Here is a 16,500-nt window from a genome sequence, read left to right as displayed (position 1 = left end):
ATTTTGTATTGGGAAATTAGGACTGATAAAATACGGCAGGGCCTTCAGACTAGGCTGAGCCTGGATTGTAGGCCGCAGGATGCGATTGAAAGTTTAGAGTCAGGACTATTTACAGCAGTCAACTTGGTGGCCCCAAGCAAGACCAGATGGAAGTAGGGGATAGATGAAAGACATGAGGCATGTGGAGGCTGATATAAGATGTTTTTAGAGAATGAGACTGAAATTAACTTCCACCTGCCCACTTGCTCCAGCCAATCCTGCTGGGTTGCATCATGGGTCTGCAGGAGGCAGCTCGGGAAGTACCAGCCCGAACTTGAAACCCGATGACACTTGTCACACTACTTTAAAGTGAATTTTATAACGCTCCACCTACAATGAAAGGTCCCCAAGAAGCACATCTTATGCTCTATTTTCCTAGTAACTCTGACAACACAGTCCAGCAAGTTTTTGCTTTCTGAGGCTCAATTATTTTGATTGAAATTGTTAACTTTAGGACCGTTACCCAAAAGCTGAGCCAGTTTTCTCTTTCTCATCTGTATAATGGTATGACTTCCACCAGCATTACAGTTCTGTGTCAGGGTCTGATGAGATATTTATAGAACATGCAGTATAACACGTGGCACAGCACATTACTTCATAGTGTTCTGTACATTGGACAGAACACCGTCCGCTTATAAAAAGTTTACAAGTACTAAACATCTGTAGCTCTGCTCTGATTTGTTCACGACACAGTTCTTTGAGGGTGCCAGCTTGAGATCCCGTCAGCAGCCCAAGGCAAGCTTGAAAACAATTCACGAACCGTTACGATCGCCACAGCCTCCCGCACCTGCAGCCATCCCACCTCAACCTTCAAAGACTGCCCTGCTTCATGTTTCACCAGTGATGTGTCTCTCTGAAGGCAGCAGCTGGGTCTGGCATGCAGCCAGCAGGCACTCGTGCTTGTGGAAATGGACTTCCTACGGGGACCTCACAATGGACAACACTCCCCAGGAAAGGATAATTTCAAGGGGTTTCAAGAACAAAAAAATTCAGGGCATTCACCTCCTAACAGGAATGTAAAACTACTAATGCTCAAGAACAAAGGATGGAACCCAGATTATGAACTCCGGAGAGACTCTGCTGTATCTCACCCTCCCTCTCCAAGGGCTACTTGGAGAAGGGCTGTCAATCATAACATAGGCACGCGATGAAGGTAAGAGACTAGACAGACGTATACTTTACTCCAGCTGTCAAGCTGCAGAGAGCAACAATCAGACAAACATTCCACCAGGTATCCAAGGCCCTCCTAGGCTCGGCAGAATCACAGAGTCCAGCCCCACATCACTGTCTGGTTTAGGTTTCTTCCTCTGAAAGATACAAAAGCCACATCAAACTGGTGAACTGCTTATGATTTTCATCACCTTCACTCAGAAGCGAAACCTTTCAGATCCTCACATTTCCTTCAGTCACCTACTGGTGAAGCAGGTGAGAGAGCTTAAAGCCCATGTAACCCACCTGGAGCATCTTTCCTCCCTCAGACCCCTGGCTAACATCAGGGGCTTCCGGTGCCTTCCTCTAGATGCTTCTTCCTTGCCCTAGCCTCTAAAAGACCCTCTCCTCCCTGACCCCGTCTCGTGATCTAAAGGCTCTGGAAGCAGCTTCTGGAGCCAGACTGACTGCTACTCCAAGTGACATCTCAGGGAATTCCCAGAGGTTTCCATCGAGGTTCAGACTGTGCGTACAGAGCTTGGGCCCCAGCCGGCACATGCTCACGCCAGACTTCGGAGGGAGGCTTGCTACAAACCTTCTTCTTCCTCCTCTTCCTCCTCCTCCTCCTCGTCGTCCTCATCCGAGCTGAAGGTGCCGTCGGGCAGGCTATAGACGCGGATGACCTGCTTGTTGGGGTCCTTGAGGATGAGGTACTTGCCCTCCTCCAGTTTCATGCAGATGTCGATGACGCAGCGCAGGATGCCCCAGGCGTTCTCCACGCTCAGGTTGATCTGGCTGGCAAACTCATTGGGCTTGAACTGCTGGGTGCCCAGGATGACGTGGCGTGAGGAGTCTTTCACGTGGTACCGGGACACGTAACTATTGAGGGGAAGAGGAGTATTATGGGGGGGGCAGGCGGGCACAGAGACACAGCGACGCCTGGGGTCGAGTATCAGTTAAATGGTGACACCTGGCCTGATGCTTTTCCCAAGAAAAAGGAGAAAAGGCCAGCCCTCGTCTCCCAACCTGCAGACCCCCCCTCCCAAAGATGAGCTCCCGGACAGGAATCTCACCCAAGCTTGAGGTACTCGGATCCGGCCAGCAAAGCACAGCAGGTCCAGCGGGCCAACTTGTAGCTGTTGTTCTTCAGCTCGGTGGCAATGACGGCCCCTCGCTGAGAATCCAGCTTCTGACGCCAGTCAACGCCATTACAGTGCTGCAGGAGGGGAGCCCCGGTTACAGGGGCCAAGGCAGGCTCCCACTGCCCACGGCCTGCTGCCACTTCTGGCAGAGAAGCAACTCCTTAGTGGGCCTGACTGGGGAGGGGCGAGCCCACAGGTAAAGCAGAGGTCAGGCTTATCTTTTAAGAGACAGGGCCTCGGTCCCTCCCTTGCGCAGCAGGTGCTCAACAGAGCGCAACTCCTCCCTTCACAAGAGCTCATCCAGACCAGGACACGCACGCACACAAGTTAAAACAACAAGCGCCACACAAGTGGTGAGGGCACGTGTTTATCACATGCTGGGCGGAGAGGAAGGGTTTTGCATGGGAGCCTCGCAGCTCCCCCATGGAGGATATTGGCAGAAGCTGGAGGTGGAGTGATCTGAGAGGGATGCGGGGAGAGACAGGCCGGTTTAGCCCCGGTGGGCGTGGAGGCCCGCAGAGAGCGACGTCAGGGTCTGGTGCTGTGCACACACACAGAGACAGACAAAAAGCAGAGAGACCCCGGAGACCACCTTCTCCAACCACCTCTTCTGCAGATGTGGGAACCTGGCCTCAGAGTGAAGTGACGGCTGAAGGGCACACGGCAGAGACTCCTAAACTTTCTTGGTTCCTGGCAACCCTAGGCCAGAAGAAATACTAAAGAGTTCCTTTTATTAAGTAGTTAGGTGCAAACCACTTAGGGGCAGTATTCTGACAGATGTCTCTGGGCTTTCTTCAAAAATTAAAACTATCCAGCAGCCTTGTGAGTTTGCTGTGGCATTTTAAGGGCCTTTCCTCAAATCTGTGCTTCCTGAAGGAAGCAGTGTTTCGGACAATTAACTGGCAGAGATACTGAAGGGAGGGAGGAGTGAGTCAGGGAGGTCAGCTAACAATAGGCATCACGGAGAGGAGGGCCCTAAACTAGGGGGATGATGTCAGTGAGACCCAGAGCTGAGCAAGAAGACAGACTGCACCTGACAGCAGAATTCAGGAGGGCAAAGGAGGAGACGTTTGAGGCTCTGAGCCGAAGAGAGCAGAAGAGACAAAGCTGACGGACGGCCAAGCCAGAGGGAGCGACAAACAAGGACGTTGCAAGGACAAGGTATTTTAGAAAAAAGAAAAAAACCAACAATGGAATGGGAGTCAGAATAGATTTCGGGAATCATTTTTAGAGTTCAAGGATGAGGCTCGGGGTAGGCAGAATTCTAAGATGACCCCCGGTGACCCTGCTCTTGCAGAATCTGCTACCATGGAGTCTGGATGGAATGTGTGAGTATGATGAAATACCCGCGATCACGCTATCTCATGTCAAAAGGGATTCTGCAGATGGAGTTAAGGTCCCATAAGACAGGAAGACCATCTGGGTGGGCCTCACCTAACCATGCGAGTCTCTTAAATCTGGGTGTAGAGGTCGGACACAGAGGAAGCCAGAGATTTCAAGCACGAAAAGAATCTTATGTTGCTGGTTTGAAGGTGGAGGGGACCACATGGAAAGAAATGTGGGTGGCCTCTAGGAGCTGAGCGGCCCCAGCTGACATCTGGCAAGAGAATGGGGGACCTCAATCTGACAACTGCAAGGAACTGAATTCTGCCAACTAAAATGAGCTTGGAAGTTCATTTTCTTCCAGAAACTCTAGCTGAGAACTCAGTTCTGCTGAAACCTTAACTTTAGTTCTTGGATATTCTGAGCAGAGAACCAAGCCACACGATGCTAGACTTCTGACCTACCAAACTATGAGCTAATGGATGTCATTTTAAGCCTCCAAGTTTCTGTTACTTTGCTATGGAGCCAAAGAAGATGAATACATGCTATATAAAGAAGTGATTATGGCAAAATGACTTGCAAAGGGGACTGACCCTAAGAGAAGGCTCCACTGGGGGTCAAAAAGGAGGGGAACCAGCAAAGGAAACACGTGAAGTTGAAAAACGTGTAAGACTAGATTAAGGTACTAACACAGAGGGAACAGCCATACAAATACAACGACACCGTATGCTACAGGGAGGGCATGTGGAAAGTCTAAGAAAAGGTCACTGGCCCAGAGCTAAGTTCGCAGCAAACCTTCCGGTGTGCTCTCAGCAGGTGCTGGAGGCTGAGGAGCATCTGGGGGTGAGACTCAGCAGCCTGGAATGCTAATCCCTTGGCTCTAATGAAAGCAGAGCACAACGGCCCCCAAACTCCATCTCACTGGACCCTCGTTCAACACAGGCCCGGCCTTCCTGTCCTTGCACCAAGAATCCTTTATTCTACACAGCAGCAGCGAGGAGCTCTGCCACCCATTTCAAATTCAGGCACGTAGCCCAGGTACTTTCAGAAAGGATGACAACCCAATAATCATAGCGCACCAGCCTGAGAGAGAACAGAAAGAGGAGGAAAAGCGAAGGACACGTGATTCTTTCAAGATGCCCCCTGAAGAGCGAAATCTGGGCTTATCTGAGAATCTCTGACTTCAGGAAGTGAAGGAGTTGGAAAAAGGGCGTCCGAAGGTTGAAGACCAGGTAGGGGCTGCAGTAAGCAAAAGAACAGGTCAAAAAGAAGAGCTGCGCGGCGTACAGGAAACCTGCCAGCCCGGCTCATAAGGAAAGATCAAAATCACGCTTGCAAAGAGCAGAAATCAACAGGAAGTGGGAATGGAACAGAGGGACAGAAAGCACTGGAAGAAGGTAATTACCTCAAACACATGATCTCTTTCTCAGTAAGTAGGGGAAAAACTCAGAAGACAAAAAAAATCTCGGGAGCTCTCTAAGTGAGGTGAGGGGCAGACAGACACAGGATGGTACTCACCCTGGAGTCCCACTCGTTGAGGGTCTTGATGTTGATGAACGACACCTCCCCGTTGGCGCCAGTCATGACGCCGTCGTGCTCACAGCGGACGATGAGGTCAATGTCGTCTCCGAGCTTCCACCTGCGGTAACTGCAAGGAAGGAGGAGCTCCTTCGGTCAGCTGAGACCCTGGATTTCAGACGCACCACCCACACAGGGCACGGGCACCAGGGAGGTGACATACCGGTAGGCCACAGAGGCAATCTCATTCTTATCCATGTCATCCTCCACAAACGGGTTTGGGTTGGGGAAGTTGTATCTTTCCTTCCCCTGCAAGGATGACAGAGGTGTCACGAGACGGCAGCAACCTGTCACCAAGGCAATCAGCCAGACCCTGCACCTCTGCTTTGTCACAGCCCTGACTAGGTCCCTAGCTCCCGAGGGGGCTCTGGGATCACTACGTGCTGTGCATCCCTTTACCCCTTCCGAGCGCAAGCAAGCAGCCCGCGGACCACAACAGATATAACAGCTTGCATTCACCCCGCGCTTATGTCTGTCGCCCACGCGCTTTAGGTGTCTCATTTAAATAGCAATCTCGTCCCTCCTGTTTTGTTTTTCTCCATGGCACACACAGCCACTTGTCACAACACATGTGTACCCAGGGTTTACTGTCTTTCCTCCTCTGTTGTAACAAAGCTTCTGAAGGGTTGCAGCTTTGGCTGGTTGCTGTATCCCCAGCTGGGAAACAGTGAGTGCACTTGTACACAGATATTTGAAGAAAAGGTCACAATGTAGCTAAGTGAAACAAGTACTATTGGTATTCTAATTTTACAGAGAAGAAACATGCCCAACACCACAAAGCTAGAAACAGGTGGATCTAGGGTTCAAAGTCAGGCTGTCTGATCTTAAAGCCCAAGCTCGGATCTCCTCTGTGACAGGCAGGGACCCCGTCTATCCTCACCAATCCCACCACCCCGGGGCTGACGACCCGGCAGATGCTCAATCGACAGCAGCTGGAGTCGACAAGCTAGAAATGGGCGCCCAGGTGCTCCCAGGGCCTCACCATCCTCAAGCACTGCTGGGAGAAGTTGTGGTTGATGTAGGTCGCTTCCATGGCCAGGTTGCGGGGTGAGTTGAAGGAGTTGCCTTCATCTTGCGGGGGCTCGTTGGCCGTCTCACTCACCGTCAGGAGGTCTGCAAGAGCGTGACACAGCCAACCACTCACGAAACAGAGTCACCGAAGAGGTGCATGGCCCTCTGGGGAGCAGTGGCGATCCAGACACACACCCTTCCTCCAAAGAACCGCCACCTGCTAACGTGGGTCCCCTGAGTGTGGGACACACTGGGGAGGAGCAGGGTGCGCTTCTGGATAACTTGAGACACTAACGTTAAATTCAGTCACGATCACGTGGAAGAAAGCCATACCTTTTCCTTCTTTTTGGATTCCTCAAGAGAATGTTTGATTTTATTAGTTTTTCAACAAAGAGAAGCAGCATAATCACGTTTGGCTTCACTCTGCTATTTCTGAGTGGTTTTCATTCATTGTGTGTGTGCACATACACACACGTATGGTGTAAGATACATGCGTACGTATTTTTTCCTTCGTAAATATGCTGAAGTAAAAAAGGCATCAATCTAAAGAAAAACATTAAGTATGTACTAAAGGTGGTATAGAGAGATGACAGAAGTCAGGAAAGTGCTATTCAAATGAGTAAAAACTAGAAGCACGGTATTTGGGCACCAAGAGGCCTCCGAAGGCTGACGCCCCAAGAGGGACTGCGGTGACAGTCCCTTCCCCTGTCGCTGAGGAGGCTGAGTGGGATTCTGACATGGCTGTTGACGCCTGTGAGGAGACAGACCCTCTTCTACCCATTCGCTAGACCACGGAACGGCTCTGAACCAACAAGGACACTCAGCACGTGTGTGTTGTTCCCAAACAGTCTTCTTACCAAAGTCAGAGTTGTCCCTCTTGTCAAAGAAGAGCTTGGACCCGACTCTCTGGACGACAATGTCCCAGGAATACACGGAGCGGGTGCAGCTCATCAGTGTGGCCAGAATGGCATCGGTGGCAAACACGTTCCCCTGAGTTTTTGCCAGCTGCAGAGGACAGAAGAGAGATGAGGCTACTTCAGGGTTGAACTGGCCATTCACAGCAGGGGAAGGACTCCTCTGTAAGGCGCGTTCACACCCACACCCTTGTCTGAGCAAGGCCGCAGCAAGCCAGCCAGCAAACTTGTGTCCTGGGGTCCAAGGAACTGCAGCTCCCTGAGCACCGGCTGTATCCCAGGAGAGCACTGCCCGATGCTGCCCTCCTCACCCCAGCGGCCCGTGGTAAGTACATTTACCCCGATTTACAGGTAAGAAAGCTAAGGCCTCAGAGAGGTGAAGCCAGGAAGCGTGGCAGAGCTGGGACCCGGGCCCAGCTTCACCTAACATCAACACTTATGGTCTGGCCAGCAAAGTGCTCGTATTTTCATCTAATCCTAAGTCGATTCAGAAGAGTCTTATCTACAGGGGCTTCCGAGGCCCAACCGATTCACACGCATCCCCGCATCTCTGTCCTGAGGCCTCCACACTCCCCGTGGGCGGGCAGGTGCGGGGCAGGGGGCGCCCACCTTCCGGATGACGGGGTCGTCCGTGGTGGTGACAGTGTGGAAGATGCGCTTGATGCTCCGCAGCGGCTTCTCGCTCCTCGTGGTGATGCGGTCGAAGGCTTTGTCATAGTATTCCAGGGCCCCGCAGCACTCGCTGAGGGGAGAGCAGGCAACACGCGCTAAGTGAAGGGGAAGAAGACCACCTACTTCTTTTCTGTTAAGCCACGGATCCAAAGTCTAGAGTATGAGAGATGAAAACATTCTCTGACTCGGCTCAGGGCCTGCTCCGGGCCCTGCCCCCTCAGCTCCTGATGTGGCTCCACAGAACAGTGAGGACACAACTGATTCTGCTCTCCTCCCCATTTTAAAGACAGGGAGGCTGAGGCCAAGACAGGGAGAGCGGCAGTTACAGAGCCTGCGGCAGGCACGCTGACTCGGTCTGGTGCCCCAGGTCCCCGCTAAGTTATTTCCATCTACCGGCCCTTTGAGGTAAGGAGCTCTTTGAAATGTAAGCAAAAGCTTCATGACTCTTGAAGAACTGCTATCTTTCTCTTTCTGTCCTCAAAGCTATAGAACTTACTTTTGCCTTTTGCTCAGGATTTCAGGAAGTGGAAAGAAATCTGGAGTTTAACAGCAAATTTCTTTCTGCCAACAAGAGTTCTGTAACTTAATTCTTCTTTTTATACATTTATTTATTTATGGCCGTGTTGGGTCTTCGTTTCTGTGCAAAGGCTTTCTCTAGTTGCGGTGAGCGGGGGCCACTCTTCATCGCGGTGCGCGAACCACTCACTATCGCTGCCTCTCTTGTTCTCTGCGGAGCACAGGCTCCAGATGCGCAGGCTCAGTAGTTGTGGCTCACGGGCCCAGTTGCTCCGCGGCAAGTGGGACCTTCCCAGACCAGGGTTCGAACCCGTGCCCCCTGCATTGGCAGGCAGATTCTCAACCACTGCGCCACCAGGGAAGCCCACTTAATTCTTCTTTTGCTCACAATGCCAGGAAGTTCAAAGAGAGCTGAATTTTTTTTTTCTTTTTGGCCGTGCTGTACAGCCTGTGGGATTCTAGTCCCCCGACTAGGGATTGAACCCGTGCCCTTGGCAGTCAAAGTGCGGAGTCCTAACCACTGGACCGCCAGGGAATTCCCGAGGAGATGAAGTTTTAATATCAGTAAACTTCTTTCTGCTTTCCCCCTCTTGGCATTGCTTTTTAAAACCTGTTTGTCAATCTTATGCAACACCTTTGGAAATACTAGGGCTTAGGCCAACAGTCATCACCAGCTGGTGCACACACACAAGAGTGTGGTGGACAGTAGTAAAAGACATCACCTACATGTCCTGGGGCTCTGACACTTCCAAGTAGCGCATCTTCATTAACTGAGGAAAGTCCATCTCCTCCTTCACCTCCCAGTCACTGCGGACTTCCACCGAGGAGTCTCGGGGCTTCTGTTGGGGGAAACCATTGGAGGGGAAAAATGACAGCCAGTGCAAAACATAAGCAAAAGGCAGGTTAACAGTACGAAGGCTTTTACTCAATAAATATATCCAGAACATTTACTACGTGCTGGCTGTCTTCCAGCAGCGTCCCTGACTCCTAGGAGCTTACAATCTAGAAGAGGACCGAAGGGAAAAGAGCTCAGAAACAAATGGGAATTCTACTCCTCAGTAACGATGCCACCCTGGGAACATCAGCTCTTCTATATTCCTACATTTTATACAGGAGCTGTAACAGCTCCTTTATATTTCTCTCAGGGTATCAGCTATTTATTCTTGCTGTTACAGCAAGCACCATGTCCAGCAAAATGTAACTTCCACAGTTGTACCTTCACGCTTGCTTACATGTCTTCTACTCTCACCACGCCCACACAAACACTTGTACAGGAATGCCCACAGGGGCATCATTCCTAATATGCCCCAGAGTAAAACCGCCCCAGTGCCCATCAGTGGTGAACGGATAAACAATGTGGTCTATCCATCTGATGGAACGTGGCGATAAAAAGGAATGAAGTGCTGACATGTGCTACATCATGGATTAGCCTTGAGAACATGATGCTTGGTGAAAGGAGCCCGTCACAAAAGATCATTCCGCTGTGATTCGTTTATATGAAATGTCTGGGCAGGCAAATCTGGAGACAGAAAATAGATAAGGGGCAGCCTAGGGCTGGGGAGGAGAGGGGCTGACTGGCACAGGGTACCGCGCTTCTTTTCAGAGTGATGAAAACCTTCTGACATGGACTGTAATAACGGTTGCAGCACTCTGTCAATACACTACAAATCACCGAAATGTACACTTTAAATGGGTGACGTGCATAGTGTGTGCACTATACCTCACTAAAGCTGTTATAAAACCAAACAAACAAATAAACAAAATCAAATTCCTGGACAGTTCTGATATGGATATACTACCTGTGATTTTTGGTCCCATTTCTGCCTCACTCCAAATTGTTTCTGGAATTTTTTCTGCAGTCGTATGCGTTCTCTGGAAAGACAGGAAAACTGTGCTTTCAGTGCAGATTTTTAAGGAAAACAGGGGCTTAAAAAAAAGAACAGACCAACAGGGCGCACACTAGACATGCTAGAGAGGCATACTGCCCCCACTACTGACCAGTATTATGCGTATATTTTACTCCATCTATCCACCTGTCCACTGGCAGCCCCAGCTTGGGCAGGGCTACTATCCTACGCAGCTCCAGGGACTCACAGGCCCCAGTGTGAATGGGGCTCCCCAGAGTTGTGCCACAGCAGACCCAAGCCTAGGTAAGCTCCAAAGTTGCCTCCTATCTGCCTTTGCTTCCCTTCAGTAGTCACATCCTCTCCAAGTTTCCTGCCCAAGTTTCCATGCTCTCTGCTGTTAACAGCTCTTCGAGAATGACCCCAGGGCTGAGACAGTGGCTTAACTGGCCCTGGGAAGACTTTCTGGTTTTCCTGCAACGGTGGGGAAGACGACTATTCTGCTCTGGCCTCCTGCCGTCAGAATGCAGTCGGTCCTGGAAGAATATCTTGTTCTGGCAGGATGGGCACCTCACCTCTCCTTCTGCTTGGCGCTCTTAGGCAAGGTCTGCAGGTTGAACTGCAACATGTTCCGTCGATCCTTGTCTCTGCGGAGGTTCCGCTGGGAAGCAGGAAAAAACATCCATGTTAAAATCTTGGAGATCTGGCTTACAACTGGCAGTGCCTAATGGGAGGCCATTAGAGTTAGTTTAGGATGCAAACCCAAATCGCACATTTTACTCTGCTTTTATAGAATCAACATCCGGGGGGTTACAAGTATGCACAGGCATACCTCAGAGATATTCTGGGTTTGGTTCCAGACCTCCACAATAAAGTATCACAATAAAGCGGGTCACACAAATCTTTTGCTTTACCAGTGCATATAAAAGTTATGCTATACGTACAGTTTACACTACACTGCAGACTATTAGTGTGCGATACCACTATTTCTAAAAAAAACAATGTATACACCTTAATTAAAAAAACACTTTATTGCTAACAAACGTTAACCACCATCCGAGCCTTCAGTGAGTAGTAACATTAACCATCACGGATCATAGATCACCATAACAAATGTAATAGTAACGAAAAAGTTTGAAATATCGTGAGAATTACTTAAATGTGACACAGAGACATGAAGTGAGCCAAATGCTGTTGGAAAAAAAGGCGCCAAAAGACTTGCTCGATTCAGGGTTGCCACAAACCTTCCATTTGTAAAAAAAAAAAAAAAATCTGCAAAGCACAATAAAATGACGTATTTTTGTACTTGGAATTAGATTTATATCCACATGCAGTTTTTACTGAAGTAGGTTTACTGGCTCTTATTAGAGTTGTTGAGTTTGCCTCTTTATGTAAGAAGATGCAGCCCAACTGGACGATCTACTTAATAAATCCTGGACATAGTAATGAAGTGAGGCAACAGACAGATCACCTTGTTAATCCAGCGCTAACATCCATCCTTAGCACAGATGTCCTTGCTACTGGTCAACAGAAAGCTAAACTATTTAAATGCATCCCTGGACTTAGTACCCATTTATTTTAGCACAACTGTCACTGAATAGCTACTTGGAATTCACTAAAGACCCACAATAACATGCTCTCCTCTCAGCAGCACTGCACGGTAGCATTTTTAGCAGCAGGTGACAGCCCCAAGACGGTCAGATTGCTGGCTCTTGGCCTACCTGTGCAAATCGCATCCGATTCCGCTGGTAGGCGGTCTTCTGTGTGCGTGCGGTATCCACCAGCTGGAAACTAGTTTCATCCTCCTCATGGAAGTAAGCGTACTGACTCCCACCTCCAAACTGAGAGGAGTACTTATCTGGAGGCAAAGGTGACAGCGTGTAACAACACTGCCTACAGATTTTACAAATACATGGTGGTCTAAAGGCCTGCTATTTAAAGTGTGGTCCCAGGACCTGCCCCATCGGCTGGGATCATCTTAGATGTACAGACTCACAGCCTCACCCCAGACCCACGGAATCAGAATCAGCATTTTAATAAGATCCCCAGCTGATTCATACGCACATTCAAGTTTGAAAAGCTCTGGTCCAAAGAACTTTCTAAGTCAAGACAGAGTCTGAGGAACTTAAGTCAAGTACATTTCACTCTCTGCCTTAGTCTGTAAGAATATGAGTTAAAATCTACTCTCTCAGGAGAGGCAAGTATGCGGTCTAAGTACCGTCACTGTCATCGTCAGGCGCCCAAGGCAGACGTGGCTAATGGGCTATGACTGACTTTCTTGCTGGCCTCAGGCGCGGATAATCTTAACTCGGTATTCCGGGGGGCCGCTTCCAGCTCTCTCAGCTGCCACGGAGGGAAGAAACCAATTTACTGTACCAGGATCTTAAAACTCGGAGTTTTAAAACTGGGATCCATTGACTGGCCTCGTAGGTTCAATAAATTGCAGTGAAATGAAAAATGGGAACATGTTCACCAGATTTGTAAAAGGGGCCGTGGCTCCCCAAAAGTGGGGGGGAACCCACTATAATAGGCCGAACCTCTTTAATGACAGTCTAAGTTGAGGATATTTCCAAAAAGAATGTGGATTGTTTCCACAGTCCAGAATATGCCCTGAAATACTATGAATCATTATCAGCCTTTTGTTCCCATCCTAGGATGCTTTCAGGTGGAGGTTACTAGAAAAACTAACAATCCCCCAAGGCCCTGATCCGGGCAGTCAGGCGGAGGACACTTACTTGTGTACCTCTTATCTTGGTACGTGGCCCCCGTCCAGTCTGCAACCTAGTGAGAGCAACAAGGGAAGAAGACATGGAGCACGGGTCAGCCAGGTGGGTTTCTGTTCACTCAGAAACCCCCCAAAGTGAGGACACGGTGTGCGGAAGTGTCAGGACTGGCTCAGGATGGCTTTTTAAGAGCCCGTCTCTCCTATGACCACTGGAAGTATCCAGATAGATACTATATATACTATATAATGGATACTTAACAACCCTGATGCTTTTGAGAGCATAAAATTGAAACGAACTTGGAGGAGCAGCCACAGGTTAAAAGATTCAGACCGCTGCTGACAGGAAAGTACCTTTCCTAGCCGATCTCCTTTGCTGAATGGCTGGTAGGGCATATCCCGAAACTGCTCGGGAACCGCACAGGGACCCCAGCCTGAGGGGTTGTCCTGGATCACGGGTGTCATGAACTTTGCCATCTTCTAAAACCTTAAAAATACAAATAATATAAGCAGCTCCATGAAGAAAAGCCTCAAACTAAAAAAAAAGCCTTGCATTTGAGGTAAGCTAAGACATGAATGACAAAATTAAAAATGCAAAACAGAACCCTCAACTGTTGAGCTACTCCCCATTCAATGTCTTCTTGTAAATAATGTTGTGAATACTTAAAACTCAGAAGACTGCTAACAAAATTGAGGTATCATATTTCATTGATTTTTTTCTTCACTGCACCACCTCTGAAATGAGTCTGCACCTTCTGCTTGATGGGGTGTCATATCGTAATTGGCAGTTTTTCTTTCTTGGTGTTACATGAAATAATTGTGCTTTTTAAAATGAGTGGTACCTCACATCTTTGACGAAACGTAGTAACTTTCTTTCAAGTGTAATAAGTATGTTGTAGTTCTCATTCTCACCTTCACCAGGCATACAATATTTAATCCCTAAGCCTCAGTCTCTTCATCTGTCAAATACATAAGATCCTTGTTTTATTTCTATCAGAGAATCATTGTGAAAGCCGTATGTATTAATTAACGTATTTGGAAATGATTCCATTGTAAAACGCTGCACAATTACTCCTGAGTCTTGCAAAAATACATTTACACACAGTGCTGAGAAGAAAACAAGGGTCCGTGAATATATCCTGAAATGTAACTTTCCTTTGTTGTTCTTCTGATTTTCTGTCAATGAAAATCCTTATGCAGAGCAAGTAGACACAGGGTCAGGTAAAAGGCCCGCCAGAAGGCTGAGGAAGCCACCAGAAACCTTAGTTCATAAAAGTGGCCATACAGCCAATGTTCATAAACCTTATGAGTACCAGGCATGTTCTTAGTGCTTACCACACATAAATTCATTAACTCCTCCCAACAATCCCAAGGTAGGGCCAGCATTAGCCCCACTTTCCAGATAAAAAAACTGAGGCATAGAGAAATCAAGAAATTGCCCGAAGTCACAACACTAATGGACGAAAAATCTGAACCCAGGCAAACTGGCTCCAGACAGATGTTCGCCCGACAGGTCCTATCAAAAACGTACGCATTTATCATCCACTGTAATCCCCTGCAAATGCTCAGAAGCTGAGTTCCCAGGGGAAAATTCATTACACAAACATCTGGAGTCTGGACAGCAATCAAAGAGTGCAGGGTACTAAATTTAGGAAACTCTTAATTGTTCAACGATAGGGAGATTAAGGCTTCCTACAGAGGGAACACTTGGGTGACAGCAACAGGGAATGACCTGGGAGCTCCATCCTGCAGCTTGAACTTAAGTTACACTACAGGAAGCGGACTGAGGGAAGCGGTGGTGGTCTCAAAACAATTCACATTAAATATTTATCAGGCTCCTACACGTGTCAGATGCAACACCAGTAACCCTCCCACTCCGCCCCCATTTTAGAGATAAAAATGTGCAGTTCAGTCAGATCAAGCAGTTGACTTGCCCATCATTTCAAAACAGGTTTGGTTTCCAGGGTCGTCTGCCCTAAGTCCAACACTCTTCCTATTATTTTATAAGCTGGGCAGCGGCCTGAAAAGATCTGGGGTTTCAGCCCCTACTGACAACACAGTAAGATATCTCCAAACACACTTAAAAAAATCGACTTGTTTTATCAGAGCTGGAGGCAAACGGGCTCAAGGCTTGACATGCATTTCTCTGGGGGGGGGGCGGGAGGAAGTCACCTGGTTTCAACGCAGGTGAAATAAGAGTGAGCACAATGGAACCAACAGGAGAAACTAAACCCTTCAGGTAAAACGGAGTGACAGCTGTACTGGCTACAGGGGCAGGATGAGGAGGCACCAACAGGGCAGTCAGAAGGGGCCTTCCGGCTGGCAGGCCACGGTACTGGGTATATTACGGCAGCCACTGCAGGTCGTTCCCCATCAATTCCTGGGGGGTAGAGTTTCAGATCAGAGATCAATCAACTCCATCCTGGCCTCCCATTTCACAGAAAAGGGAAGGAAACACTTGGACCGTGAACTCCTCAGAGAGGGCCGAACACCGCTCAGCTTGGAACCCCCAATACCTCTCTCATAGCAGTTCAGGGAGCCGTGGGCCGCTTTAAAAAGACCCTGAGACCCAGCTGGGTTAAGTGACATGATCACATTCGCCCAGCCTGTGGCCGCTAAACGGAGTCTAGGGCCAGAGACCTCAGCCACAAGGCTCTGCCCCGCACTGGGTCGGACCTGGGACCCCGAAGGCAGAGTCCTGCCCCGCCCAGCGGAGGGACAGCGGCGGCAGGTGGGGGTGTACGGAGGTTTCTTCCGGTAGGCCCCCAAAGGCCAGGAGCCGCCCAACTCGGCTCCGGAGGTCCGCGAAACGCTACGAAACACACTGCTCACCTGCAACGGCCTTAGACGGGCCGGATGGCGACAGATTGTCCAGGCCGGAGACCGCACCACCGCCTATGGACCGAAGATCTGGGAAAACAGGAAAAACGCGCGCGCAGCGGCCGGCGCCGTAAACACAACCGGCGCTGTCGTAAACTGCTCCCCAGCTTCCTTCCGGTTCGGCGGCAGAACGCACGAGTCGTAAAGCAAAGGCAACCCGGAAGTTCGTCACTGTTCTTTTCGAGCTGTTCCGATTAGCCTGCAAGACACCGGAGGATGTTTACAGTTACGTCATGGGACACCCGGCGACGCTCCGAGAGGGTTTTCAAGTTTCTTGAAACGAGGCGGCTCTGCAGTCGAAGCTGGAGGCCGAGAGTAGCTAACAGCCCTCCTGTGTCCCACAATGCCTTGCGGGCCGCTTCGGCACCTCTGTATCCCACAGTGCCCCGCGGCTCCTGCCTTCTTTAAGCTATCGTGTTGTTCGATTCTCACTGCTAGGGGAAGGTTTGAGTGTCTCAGGCGTATATCGTCGCGACGCGGTGTTCTTCGGAAACTGAGGCCAGGAGGTGCAAAGTGACCTGCGTAGATCAGACTACTAGTGTAGTGGGTGGTTGCCAGGGTTCAAACCATACCTCCACAGTTCTCAAACTTTATTATTTGACAGATTTCTGGAGCGCTAATTTGAAAAATGCAGATTCCGGGTCTCCTTTCCATAGATTGTTATACCACCATGTCTTAGCTGGAGCCCAGAATCTGCATTTTAATGAGCA

The 16,500-nt window shown here is 49.3% G+C and overlaps 1 protein-coding gene across 1 annotated transcript; it reads right to left on the bottom strand.

Annotated features, from left to right (window-relative positions):
* Positions 1 to 1,198: 1,198 nt before the first annotated feature.
* Positions 1,199 to 15,896, bottom strand: EIF3D (eukaryotic translation initiation factor 3 subunit D). Its single transcript, XM_060164797.1, has 15 exons — positions 15,743 to 15,896; positions 13,265 to 13,397; positions 12,924 to 12,969; positions 11,910 to 12,046; positions 10,764 to 10,849; positions 10,144 to 10,216; positions 9,071 to 9,183; positions 7,766 to 7,898; positions 7,100 to 7,247; positions 6,214 to 6,344; positions 5,395 to 5,480; positions 5,172 to 5,301; positions 2,262 to 2,404; positions 1,784 to 2,067; positions 1,199 to 1,346 (listed from the first exon to the last, which is right to left on the bottom strand). Exons 2-15 carry the CDS (start codon positions 13,385 to 13,387, stop codon positions 1,333 to 1,335), a joined length of 1,647 nt encoding a protein of 548 aa, XP_060020780.1. The 5' UTR covers positions 13,388 to 13,397; positions 15,743 to 15,896; the 3' UTR covers positions 1,199 to 1,332.
* Positions 15,897 to 16,500: the final 604 nt, after the last annotated feature.

Source organism: Lagenorhynchus albirostris, chromosome 11, assembly GCF_949774975.1.
Source record: "Lagenorhynchus albirostris chromosome 11, mLagAlb1.1, whole genome shotgun sequence".
Lineage (NCBI taxonomy): Eukaryota > Metazoa > Chordata > Mammalia > Artiodactyla > Delphinidae > Lagenorhynchus > Lagenorhynchus albirostris.
The sequence above is the reverse complement of the archived record's forward strand: the minus strand, read 5'-3'. Positions and strand labels throughout refer to the sequence as shown.